At 38.8% G+C, this 13,371-nt stretch overlaps 1 protein-coding gene across 1 annotated transcript in view; it reads right to left on the bottom strand.

Annotated features, from left to right (window-relative positions):
* Positions 1–4,702: 4,702 nt before the first annotated feature.
* Positions 4,703–13,371, bottom strand: part of LOC104287879 (chromosome unknown open reading frame, human C16orf45) — a 36,500-nt gene continuing 27,831 nt past the window's right edge. Inside the window, exons 3-6 of the mRNA XM_009886613.1 lie at positions 11,156–11,229; positions 8,058–8,172; positions 6,337–6,419; positions 4,703–4,911 (exon numbers count right to left, since the gene is read on the bottom strand). Of these exons, the coding sequence (XP_009884915.1) occupies positions 4,799–4,911; positions 6,337–6,419; positions 8,058–8,172; positions 11,156–11,229 (385 nt within the window). The 3' untranslated portion in view covers positions 4,703–4,798. The remainder of the gene's footprint in view (positions 4,912–6,336; positions 6,420–8,057; positions 8,173–11,155; positions 11,230–13,371) is intronic.

Raw genomic sequence — 13,371 nt, forward strand, 5'->3', positions numbered from 1 at the left:
ACTTGCAGGTTCTCTATTCATTCTCAGCTGGAAATTTAATACAATCCTAACTGTAAAAGAAGTCTGAAATCTCTTCGGTTTTGGAGCCAGTTGTCAAACTCTTACTTTCCAAGAGCTGGCTCTGAAATGCCAGTAGAGATTTTAACAGCTTCAGAGGCAGGGAGTATGGATAAGGATATGGGCAGAATACGTGTATTCTACACATCTTGTGTAGAATACACTCAAACTCATCATTTGAGGTAATTGATTTCAGTCTGCTGTAAATGTTGTTGTTTTCAGTGGCATGGTTTGAGATCAAGCTGAACAGAATATTGGGAAAACTGTTCTCCTTAACCATCTGCTTACTGGCAAATGAAAGCATGCTCTTATGCCTGTGTAGGAAGACAAAGTGTGACACAGCCCAAATCACACAGGAACTTACGGTCACCAGCCACAAAGATGAAAGCGTGCCCTAGTTGCCTCTTGCAGCCCCACACTTCAGGCTGCAGTCAAATGCGAATTAATACTGTTTTTCAGGTAAAGTACTATCGTATTCTTTCTGGAGGGTGGAGGGGGTGTACTTACAAAAATACTTGTTAACCCTTGTTAACCTTGTCTTGGTTGACAAGACACTGGTAACTTGTTACTGGGGTATAATCAGGCAGAGAAAGTCTGGATGATGCAACCTCTCTCCTGTGTATTGCTGATTTTTAACTTATGATTCCTTGGCTGCAGGGTTATGTTTAAAGCTTTCTGTTGAGCTGAATTATTTTATTTTGGGAGATGGGGGAGGAGAGAAATTTGTCTTCCACACCTCGTTATGATATGACACCATTGCTGTTAGATATTCCTTAGTTGACTCTTAACACCAAAACTCTGTTAATACAAATCTTGATTTCATTGTGTGTGATTCCCACAGGAGGAAGGATGGAGCAATGAGAGCAAAGCAGCAGCATGAGATGCACCCCTAGATGCACTCAATTCCATCTCTTTCCCTGTACCTGGTTATGTAGTTGCTGGTCCCCGAGATCTCCAGAGCCCTACACAAAGGTAGCATCTGTAAGATCACTCTGGTGAGCAGACCAGGCAGTGCTGATTTTTTTTCTTTTTTCAGTTGCTGTTAAGCCCTTCTGGCTTGGCAATGTTCCTGATATTCGAATATTTTGGGACCTTTTCTTCTCAGTGTAGGGCTGGGAACTGTCTTATCTATGCAGTGCTCTGGGCTGTAGTGAGGTTTCAAAGTCATCTAGGAGCATGAGATTGGCTTTTTTGGTGGCTTGTTTGTGGAGTGTCATTGGAGAAACCATGTGTTTTTCAGTGAGATAAAATAATTTATTTCAGTAGCATCACTAACTTATCAAATTACTCCTTTATTGCAGAGTAACGACCCTAGTCTTTTTCAAAAGTATAGCAGCACAATAAGCACATCCTACTCTACTCCACAACCACATATTTCCTTCAGTAACAGGAAGAAACATATGCTTAGTATAACACAGCAGCTTACTTTATTTGGAAATACGTTTAACTTTTGCTGAAGAGATTCAGTAGGCCTAGGGGAAGGTACAAGAGAACCATTCGCTGGTAGAATTGGTGATTAGTACAAATAGCACTTCAGTACTTTTGTAGACCAAGATCCTTTCATGAATATAGCCATGTTTACCGGTTCATGGAGGAAATTGTGTCAAATCCACCTTAGATTTTCTTCATTTTCTGATGCCTTGCCTTCTTTCTGTAGTGATAAACAGCCAGGATTTCCAGAAGAGACTTTGGGCGCTTCAGTCAACTGATGTTCCTCTTTTCAGATATCTGTTGCTGTTGGCAATTATGCTAGTTACTTGAAGTAGTCACCTGAAGATTTTTTACATACGGGGATTGCAGAACCTGCTATGTTCATAGGATCATGGGAGTTACAAAGCCCCTCATTGTACTTGGGAATACTTAGTGGCTTACTCTGATTCTTAGAAACAAGGACCAAGATTTTTACAGGCTTAATTCTTTCCTAAGTTTAATTTGTTTAATTATAATCATTATGCTTAAAGTAAGCCATTAGGGCTGTGCTGTGTTCTGGATGGACAACACCATAAGCCTGTGTTGAACACAGTTGAGAATCTGACCTCCCAATTTAAAAAAAATCTAGGACCTTATTGCTAAGCAGCATCACTGCCCCCCTTCTGTAGGAACCACTGGTGTTCTGCAGGCCAACTGGCCAAACCCACTCAAATAAAACCAGAATTGAAGCATTTACTAATTAAAAACAAAACCAACTCGCACAAAGAAAACCTTTCAGCTCAGCCAAGCTAGAACTTCTGAAAATTAAGTTCACTCTCGTTAATACTGCTGTAGTTCAAGTCCCTTTGGGGCACTGGCTACCAGTGCTAACTGTATATCAATATTACATATTCATAGTTGCTGTGTCTTTCTCTTCTTCATTTCAATTAAAGGAGGGGGCTCTGTAGCTTAGTCATGAGTGTTGCATCCCAGAAATATCTAGCTCCATTTCTTGTTAATTAATTTTTTTCATGCAAACCTATATTCTCCCAGTTTCCCCTTTCTTCCCAAGGAACTAAAGATTCTGTGCAGAATGCAGGGATCAACCCAGTCATCAGTACAGCCTGGTTTAGTCACTATTGTGCAGAAGTAACTTCTTGCCTTACAAAAACTGTGCTAAGTCCTTCAGGACCCTTTACTTGCCAGCATTCACAATACTTGCTTGTAACAGTTGATCCTCCTAAGGCTGTAAATGTGGTGCTTCACTACAGGTTTTTTCCTACTTCCATTTGCCTTTGTTAATGGCACTGAACATCTGCCTCTTGTCTTAAGATACTGATAATTCCTGATGCCTTAACTAGGTACCAGCAAATTCAAGAGGCCATTGAATTTTACAGAACCCAGTGGGTAGTTCTTCCCCTCCAGTGTGTGTTCTCCCTTAAAAGCAGTTTTCCCCTTAACTCTGTTAATGTACACAGGTGCTATACAGAGTCCAACCCATACCAGGTACAGTAGATATTAACAGCTACAGAGCTTTAATGTGATGTTGTATGTATCAACAAGGATGCAATAACTATATGTGACTGTTCAACCTTTGGATACGTTTTTGTCCTCTTTCCTGTGTCTTTGGTCAAAGTAATTAAAGTGCTTCAAGTCTTAGTGGAAACCTTTTTGTGGGTTTTTTTCCTCCTTGATCCTTAAACCTTAAGGAATGTAGTGACGTAGGTTCTTTGTCTCAAGTGAGTCTGCAATACTGAAACAAATGATTCTGGAAATGCAAATGTTCTTCACTGACTCAGTCAAATTCTAGGGATTAGGTTTTATTTGTGTAAGAATGGTCTGAGTTACTTTAGATGGTGTCTATTTCATTGAACCTTAATAAGATACTTTCCTCTCTAAAAAATATTACTGTTTATCCCTTTTTGGTAACTGCTGTTAATTTTTTTCTCCTTTCCTATAACAGTGTTTCCTTTGTATATAAGTGCACACTTCACTTAGCTGGCTTCACAAAAGGGAAGTTCCTCTTGAAAAACTTTTATTTTCAGAACTTTTTGCTATCTGTTTTACTTCTAAGCCTGAGATTTTCACATTAGATCCATGTATATTTATTTTACTATTTACACCTATCACAGTACATTTATATGGAATACCATCACACAGACAAACCAGCTACTGACAGCTAATATAAAGATATTAGATTCCACAAGGCTTAATCTGCATAGAGACCAGAAAAACATTTAATGGTGAAACACAGATAAGTCTGCCTGTATTTCCCTTAAAATTAAGCCCCTTTTGTGTAGAATGTGATCTTCCTACCACAAATATCTACTTCTGTATTTGTCTTGTGGTCAACTTGTCTTGGGTGGTTAGCATCTTCCTATGCTTGATAGTTTATATTTCTTATGGTCATGAAATATGCAATTAATAGTTGTTTTAAGCATTGTTTAAGTATTAGTTAAATTTTGTTTGTCTTCCACTCTCTTCCTGGTAACCTACCAGTTATACGTAATCTTATATGCATGTAACTTCTAATAGTGGACAAAACTCTCTGGGTGTATATTTCTCTGACTCCATGTGAGGTGGAGATCTAAAAGAGAAATGACACAGCTTTGGACTGTGTCATCTATTTGCAGATTACTGTAGCTGTGCTTGCTAAAGCTTTACCATTTTCCCTGGCGCAAGCAATATGCGTTTGACTTGAGTAATTCAGAAATCATATGGGATACAAAAGTCTATCTCTACTTGCAGCATCCTTGTCACTGATGCTCATTCTTTAGGAAGAATTGGAAGTGAAACTCCACAGCAAAGTAGTTGAACATCGCACTAGTTTGGTAAGTATTTTGTATGCAACATCAGTTATCCTGAAGTTGCTTCATCTATCAGTTAGGCTATAAACATCACTGCTACTTGTGGCTTTTTTTCTGAAAAGTAGCCAAAATGGGATATTTCAGCAATTTTGAGTTCTTTCTGTCAAGGGGGGAAAGTGTACAACAAATTCTTACAAAGTGGTGGCCTATTAAAATTGCTGGTTTACACCTACTGGATGAAATATACTCTCTTTTGATTCACTTCTGTCACTGTGGTGTTCTTGTTGACTCTACTACAGATCTTTTCTGGTCACTGGACAGCCACTATATAGATTTCTTTTGATTTTAGGCATGCGTGTTGAGTGATCCATGCAACAGTGAAGAACCTGCCATTGTACATTCCATATATTACTGTTGTACCAGTTGCTCTTGATTCCATTAGCAGGACGCTGTTAGTTCCCCTCACCCTACACTTTCATTCAATGAAAACATTTGAGAAGACAAACATGGTAGAGAGCTCAGAGCTACATGATGTTGCATTGTGTGGCCCCACAACAATCTTTAATAATAGCCAATCCGGCTTTGGCAATGGTGGGCTTGCTTGGAGGAGGTTCTGCCTTCTTTTCTGCTGGGCTGCCTGCAATGTTCAAAACAGGACACCATTAAAATCAAGAGCTGCTCAACCTATTTCTTCCTACTTCTGGCTTAAATAATGCAAGCCTTTCCCGCACACACCCACGCCCCAGAATTTTTTAACTCGTTTGAAGAATGCATCTAACACTTTGGTAATAACCAAGCTGGTATGTGGATTCAAACTGCTCAGGAATGCTTTATCTCTTCAGGGGAGGGAGTTAAGAGGGACTAAAGAATTCGGACATCTCAATGGGAGGATAAATTTCTTGTGTTTTGTTCAATCCAGGTATCCCTGTTCACAGCCATAAGGTCAGATAACAGGTCCTTCCACAGAAAGTCATCTTACCATGTTTAAACCCCAACAACTAAGGAGTTGAAGAACCAAAATATTGCTGGAGTTTATTCTCTCATCAACTTGTCATAATTAGGTGAACAAGGTAAAGGGAGGTTTTACTTTTTCAGGGTGAAAAGAATCTTTTTATCTAAAGTTGCATTTAAAAGCAATGACATGAAGTAAACTAACAAGGGAGATGAGTCATGTTCTCTGTGACTAAAAGGGTATAAACAATTAGAGACATTTTAAGGTGCATCACTATCAACCTTGTACTTGAACTTCAGAGTCATTTCACATCCCTCTGGAAACTCTTTAGCAAGATCTTGATCTGTGCAAAATGGCAGTGTGTTTCGATACAAATCTCTTCAGCTGGTGAACCAAATTCCCTTTGTAAGAAGGGCACCACTCTCCCTTGACTATACACCTGCCCAAGAGCTCAGTTTAAGACAGTTCAAAATCAATCTGTTAACTTTTAAAGCTCATGTTGTGACTGTTCCATGTGAAAGTTGCAGCTAAAAGCTTCCAAGGGATCACGTAATCTGTTTAGTTTCTGAGAAATTAGTGTGTTTGCAGTTCTGTCTGTAAGTGATTTGGGTTGAAATGATTGAAAAGTCTATGCTGGTAAGATGTAAGAAATTTGGGGCAGCTGTGGAAGTTCAGTCTTTTCTCTAGTTTCCATCTTGCCTGCAGTAGAACAGGCAAACTGTGCTTCAGATATCCTACTATATATATTGAGAGGGGGCTTTTCAGTTATTTTTGCAGAACCAGATGGGAAAATGATTGGCAAAAATCTAGTTGCTTATAGAAGTAGGTTGTGGCAATGTATATTCAAATATACTTTGCATGTTTAAAACATACAAAGCAATTTTAAAGAGGATGTAGATGACTTGGATTCGGTTTTAAGGGGTAACTGGGCATCTGAATTCTAAGTGGCCAGCAACTGCAGACACACTATCTTGTTTCAGGGTGATCTAGCTAGATTAACCTAGCTTTGGCAGAGGCTGGCCCAGCACAGCCTTTGAAAATGCTCTGTTATCTAGTTGTCTTTGGAGTTTTTCCCATTACTCTTGTTTTTCTTAATGTTTAGGAACTCACTGGTAGGAGATTGTGTTGCCTTGTCTAAGGGTTTTAACTTGGTGCGCAGGAATTCAGCCATCTCTTTGTCTTCTTCTTTCTCTCTGGTGGGAAAAAAAAATTCTGTTACAGAAATAATGTTTTCTCTGTAAATGGGACAGTAAAAGCTACAGTAGCTAGGATCAAATCACTAGTAAACAATTCCTTTCTTGTTCTTTTTATGAACATTTAATTTTGCTGCTTATTAAAGAGCAAAATATTTGCCTAAATGAGAACAGTAACAAACTTGTAGAATTTGGAAACGGAATTTTCCCCAAGATTCTTACTAGTCTTACTTAGTGTTTCGTTCATTATATTCCCTAGTCAGCAGGTTTAAACCATAACGTATCACCTATTTTAAGCTGACTTCAAGTGCTTCATGATGCTTCCTCTGCAGTAAAGCAGATAAGACATATTGCTGTGATTGTACTGATTGTACTGCTTATTTTTAAAGGCCTGCTTAGACAAAAGACTGGATCTCATGGTCTTCTACTGTGAGCGTTTACCAAAAGCAGGTAGATTTCTTTATCTGAAGATGACAGCATTAGGCCCAAAATAAAAAGATAGCGTTGCTAACCTTGATTGTATCTATTACTGATATTTCCGTATCAGTTTCTCTGCTATATTGTTACTTAAATATTAATAATGAATGCACTGATTGAATATCTCAGTTTAGAGGAAAAGCAGATTTTATTATCAAGAGTTTAAGACAAGCTTCAGGTTTTACTACAAATGGGAATTGACACTAATGTATTCACATCTGCATAGCGCATAGCAGTACACTTTTAGTAGCCTACAATTAGGCTTCTGTATGGTCTGGCTACTGCTGAGGTTTTTGCGATTTGCACATTGAACTAGCAGTTGAGAGCTCTGGATTACATTACTAGCTCAGGCGTCTTGTCAGCTGCTGACTTTGGCCAGCTCTCTTTGATCAGCTGCGAGACTCTGGCAAGCTTTCTTCTCTCCTGTCCTTTGCTTGCTTAGAATTTAAATGTGTTGGAGGAGATACTGTCATTTAGGATAAATGGATTGATGAGCCTTGAATCTTCACTGTTGAAAGAGGAAATAAAAGCAAAATTCTATTTGTAGAGTGTTGGGATCTCAGTGCAACAGCTGAAAACAAACTTCTGAGGGAAGACCACAGGTTTCTCAGCAACTTTGGGCTAAGATACTGAGATGAAACCATGCTGAACTTGCTTATTCTTTAGTTTAGGTAGACCTGTGTTATTGATTGCAATCTCTGATTATTTTTTTGCTATGGCAGGGTGAGAATAGTGATAATAAACCCCAACCACATTAATAATTTGGGTTTTTTTTTTTTTAAAAAAAAAAGGCAGACTTAAGATGTCAACAAATATGCCCCTTGCAAAATTCCATTTCACATCTACTTTTCATGCCAAGAGGATCCTCTGGTGGCAACAAAAATCCTTTTCTTTTTAATGGTGAATGCCCAGACATGTTCTGGTAGGGAAGTAAGAGACCAAACCCTGCTGTTAGTCATGAGATGACAGAATCACTAATGGGCTAAAGAGCTGCAGAAGTGCGGTAATCTAGTTTTAATGTTTTTCCTATGGAACAGGGAGGGGGCTTTTAACTTGTTGTTTTAAAGGACCAATTCTCTCACATTAATGTGGATGTAAATTTTGTCAATCACTCCAGTGTAGTAGTTACACTTGTGAAATTTCATTGCTATTAGTTCTTACCGTAATCTCTCCACCTCTGCATCATCTACAAGAAAATCTCTTTTTTGTACCAGTCTATGGATCTTCTGAATCAGTTCATCCTCTCTTTGTTTTTCCATCTTTGTTTTTTCTTTTTCTGGTCAAAAACAGAAAAGAGACTTACTTTGGACTCTAGTGAGCGGGACAGGGGTTGGGGGTGTGGACACTGCAGATGTCTAAGAATGAATTGCTGATTGGAGTCAGTGGTTCTTCAGACCTGAGTCACCAAAACCCCAGCAAGTTCTGGTCACCGCTTCTTTTCTCTTCCACTTCCTGCTGTTGTGTTTGATGAGCTTAATGGTCTAGAGACTCTGTGGGGCTTGCCATGCCTCCTTTTGATATTAAATTACTGTGCAAGACACTGCGTTGAATTTTCTAAAGAGCTTTGGTAAGAAAACAGCCCAGGATGCTTCATTGAAATGCATGGTATAAACTCCCTTTGACCTCAGTGAAAATGAGACCACACCAAATAGACCATTTCTCTGTATTTTGTCACAGCTTTGGCTGTTGGCTACAACATGTTTTTTCTACTCTGGTAAGGCAGGTGAGCTGCAAATCCACACAAATAGCATCAATTGTAAAATGTGGAAAAAATAAACTGTTTATTTTCCCTGTGCTTCAAAAATCTGAGTAATTACTATATGTCATTGTTAATTTGCCAGTCTGTAATGACTAGATTGCCTATAAACAATGATTTTTGTGATGTGAAAGATGTGCCTGTTACAAACTAAAACTCGTGAATGTTTGGGATTTGAGAGCTGTAGTTTAAGGTTATAAAGCAAATGTAGTTAAGATGGGAATATTCAAACCTAGCAAGTGGGGCAGAGATGAGAAAGCCAGAGGCGATTCCCAGCCCACATATTTCCTCAAGAAGCTGAAAATTTTGATTAGCTGAGAAGACACTTTACATTAAATCAAGAATTTTGGTTTTGAGCAGTAGAACTGTGTTTAGAGAACCATAAATGAAGTACAGTAAGAGTTGTGGGGAAAAAGGGCAAGCTGCCTGTAGTCTGATGCATCCAAGCTATGTTATATCTACTGATTAAGCTTATAAGATTATTTTAAATGGCTAAAAAAATCAGACATTTGAAAATAACTGTTTAATACAGCTTAATTTTGGATCATGGGCTTCAGGACGCTTACTGCTGGGAATTTTTGCAATAAATCTATTCCTTAGTGAGATAAAACACCTTGAATATATTTTCAAGACAATGAAATTCTCTAAGTCTCAAGCTCAGAAAGTCATAGTCCTTGGAGAATTTTAAATTATGGTCTGCCAGTAGCAGAGTAAATAATTTGTAATATAACATAAGGCTGCTTTGTCTGGGATGTATTTTCTGTGTTTTATCTTTTAGAAATGATAAAGGAAGGTGGTTATTGACTGCTATGAAGATTTCAAGACCTCTACATTGTTATCTATGGAGAATTCCTATGATTAATGCTGAATTTGCATCAGATTAAAAAGAAGAATGCTTAGCAATCACTGCTTTTTTTTTTTTTGCTTTGCCTCTTATGTCTATGGAGCAAGGGATCTCCTGTTCTCACTACCAAAGGTAGAAGTTACTTTCTGCTTCTTTTCAATCTATCCTCTTCCTAGACTGAGATGTGCTTTCCCATGATATCCTTCAGGAAACTGCCTGCCAAATATATGCATCCTGAATTGTAGCAAAGTACTGCATACTCTGCATACTAAAAGACTGATCCCATGTCTACTGAAATTGGCTAAACCGTGTCTACTGAAACCACAGAGCTGGGGTCTCTCTATAGAAATCTGTATTCTAACAGGAAAATTATGATAAAGATGTTATGAATGAACCTATTTCTGGAAGGTGTTTTTCTAGGTTAGGGACATGCTGTGTCAGCACTTAGTTCTGTATCAATGCCAGCAGCTTCTTTGTCTTCGTTAAGACATAAGTATTCTTGTTGTGAGTCTGCCAAAAGATGGTGCTGCTGGAACCGCGCATACCTAATTCTTAAGTTTGCTGAGATTTGCAAAATGCTAATGAGAAACTGCTGTCTGTGGATCTCTGCTTAAGACAGTGACTAGAAACTGGTTTCTAAAAGGTTTTTTTTTTAAAAAAAAAAAAAGCAGCCTACAGAAAAAATGAAAACCAATCAACCCTAAGTTAAAAGTATGGGTAGGAAAGCTGCAGACTAGAAGAGGTGAGGCAAGGCAAGTCATTCATAGATATTTTCTAAGACTCATAATCCTTTACAATGCCATTTAAACTAATAACGTACAAACAGTGTTATTAGAAATTAAAAATGACATACTAAGTACAAAGAAAGAAAAAAGTAAGGAATATTATGAGTCCACTTTTGTTGGTTGCAAAGAAAAGTGGATAAGTTGTTATACTTAGTTGTTAACTAAGAACACATGGCCTCAGTAGATCCCTCATTCATGAGTGATCTTCTTTCTCCTTTCTGGGGAGAAAATTGTCCTTTAGAGCTGCATAATAAAATGTGAGGGAAAAGATGAGAAAAACCAAAAGAGAATCAAAATTTGTCAATAATAGTTACGTAACAGCAAATTATTTCTGAGGGTGCTAGAGGCCATGCAGTAATATCTAGTGCAAGTGGCCCACTGCAGTTGCAGACTTTGCCCCTTGCTTTTTGTAGAAACCTGTTTTACTTTGTTCTAGAAGGTAGATTTAATGACAGGTGTGACAATGAATTGGTATATCTAGGAAAAAAAAATCACATTCAGTGATGGTTATAAATCCCTCTCCTTTCTCCCTTTTATTTCTGGTATTTTCACACTCTGTCTTTTCTACCTGACAATCTCTGTGCCACTTGGTTCCCTTGAGATTGCTAAGGGAGCGCAAGAACTAAGGAATGTGCACCTTGTTTGAGTGATATTTGCAGGGTTGCTGCCAAGGGAGCAGTGAAATACAGCATGAAATGAAATTTAGAGACCAGGAGAATAAAGATGGGAAGGAAAATGGGAAACAAAACCAAAGACTAGAGGAAAGAGATATGAAACTCAAGCTTGGGGGCAGATTTCTGATTGTTCCTGACACCACCACCCCCCGTGCATCACCCAAGCATTATTCCAATATTGGGTTGGAGATAGCTGTTACCTGGGACTGCTACCAAACTCTGCAGCTCTTTCTTAAGGTTCATAATGTCTTTGCACAGCTGGATGTCATCCATCCTGCAGAAACAGAAAAAGCATGGTCAGAGATATGCAAACCCCATCCTGTGTTGATGGGGATCTGAATATATGATACTGTCCCTTGCCTGGGACCTGTGCATCAGCTTGAAATGCAGAGGTTTAACCTGGGGTTACTATTCATTTGCCAATTTTAACAGAGCGCAAAAGGTATTTAACAATAAATGCCTGTTGAGCACTTGATTACTTGTCTTACTGGGATCTAATTTGTGTGTAGGTCATATCTGTCACTACAGAGTATTTCAGATGCCTTTTTGCTTTCTTGAATGTCACAGAACATCCTGGAACAGGCATCTGTATATTTAATATCAAGAAAAAGACAGGTGTGCCACATTGCCCTTACTGCAGCAACAGTTTTCACTAGGGAACAGAGCAAGGGTGAGAACAACAGGGAGCCTGGGAAGGGGCAGCAGAAGCTATTGTTTGGCATATATGTTATTTGGCACAGCCAAGACAAGATTTATATTCCACTATGACCTTTCTTTGTGACCTTATAACGTAGCCCTGATACCAAAGATCTGGAAACGGACATACTTTGGCATCTAACTACTTTGGGGTCTTGTGCCTTGGGTGAATGTCTTCCATGGTTGGTGTGAGTGCTTCAAATCCTTGATGTGTGCAGAAAGTCCATTAATGTTAAGACACAGAAGACAGTTTAAAAAAATAATCCGTAACACTAGCAGAAGCTGCACGTTCAGTTCTCATTGAAACTGATACCTATCCTGAGAGCTGCTATACTGAATTATTCCCCTGGAAGCTAGCAAACTTCCGCATTAGCTTCCTGGCAAATGTTTTATTTTAGTGTCTCAGCCATATTGGCAGCTAAGGCTCAGGTGTTGGTTCTGAGGGCTGCATCAGGGGCTTCCATTTTGAAATCACATCCTGAAGAATACAAAAGCAGTCTTTGTGACTAATTGTATGTTCTTCAACTCAGATGTCACCAATACTATCCTTGCCCACAGATATCTCAGTCCTTGTTTCATAATCCTGTGCCTGAAGGGTGGATTGCCTGTTGCCTAAGCACCTGAAGGTAGTTGAAGTGCTATCAGAACATGGGTTGTCACAGTGGTATTTCAAGAGAGGAAACTTGAGAGACTAGAATCTGTGTATATGTGAGGGTGAGTGCACAAAGGATAATGCAGTCAAATTATTGAATTAAGTGAGGAGAGGAAAAAGTAGGTGTTTCTGGCATAAATAAGACTTTAATCACAATTCAAGAGCTTTTATTCTCCCTGCTGCCTCTGCGTGGAACACAGGTCTCTGCAGGGAACTGTCCTTCAGCTCCTTTGCTGGTGTTATTAAAACATGTTGATCCTTTTATCATTTGCTGCTTTGGTTAACTCCATCGTGCCTGTTCTGCTACTTTCATTGTGCTGCCTTTTTACTTCTTTCTTGCCAAAATATGACAGTGAAATACCTCTGATAATAATCTTTATTGCTGACCTCTGTCAGCAATAAAGCAATAATATTGCCACTGTCACCTCTGCTGGGGATCTGCCACCATACATCTGACTTGTAAGACTTGCTTTTATTGGGAAGACTAGCATGCTGGCCTCAGGGCTAGTCTGTGGTTCACTGCTGTATGTGTTTAGGACACTTGGAGACAGAGACGTTCATACTGATGATTATTCTTACTTATTCATGCTGATCACAAGCAAAGCCTGTTTTACTCTTGAGATCCATCATGCTAAATGGTACTAAAATCTCTTTTATCAATTAACAGTTTTAAACACTATCTCCTCAGGAGAATCAATATTGAAAATGTGCTGGGATGTGAGCAAGCCTCATAGCTCCTTATCCATTCAATGTTCATGCAGTTTGGGTGTCTTATTAATAGAATGAGTGTTAAAATATTTGAGGAAAAAACCCATGGTTAACAAAGACGACAGTTTCTTGCCAAGAAACCGTTCAATATTAAATTGCTGTATTGAAATGATATTTAGGGGCTGGACCCTCAACTAGTGAAGAGAACGGTGAGTTTCTACAAGAGAAATCTCCATGACATACAGAGAGGAGATAGTCTTTTTTCTGTATCGGGTAGATTGGGCTTCGTTCTGGGAAGATCTGAAAGATACTAATTAAAATACTTCACTGTAATAGCTTGGTTCTCTGCCTTCCTCAAGG

The sequence above is a fragment of the Charadrius vociferus genome, unplaced genomic scaffold, assembly GCF_000708025.1.
Source record: "Charadrius vociferus isolate BGI_N301 unplaced genomic scaffold, ASM70802v2 scaffold46, whole genome shotgun sequence".
Classification (NCBI taxonomy): Eukaryota; Metazoa; Chordata; class Aves; order Charadriiformes; family Charadriidae; genus Charadrius; species Charadrius vociferus.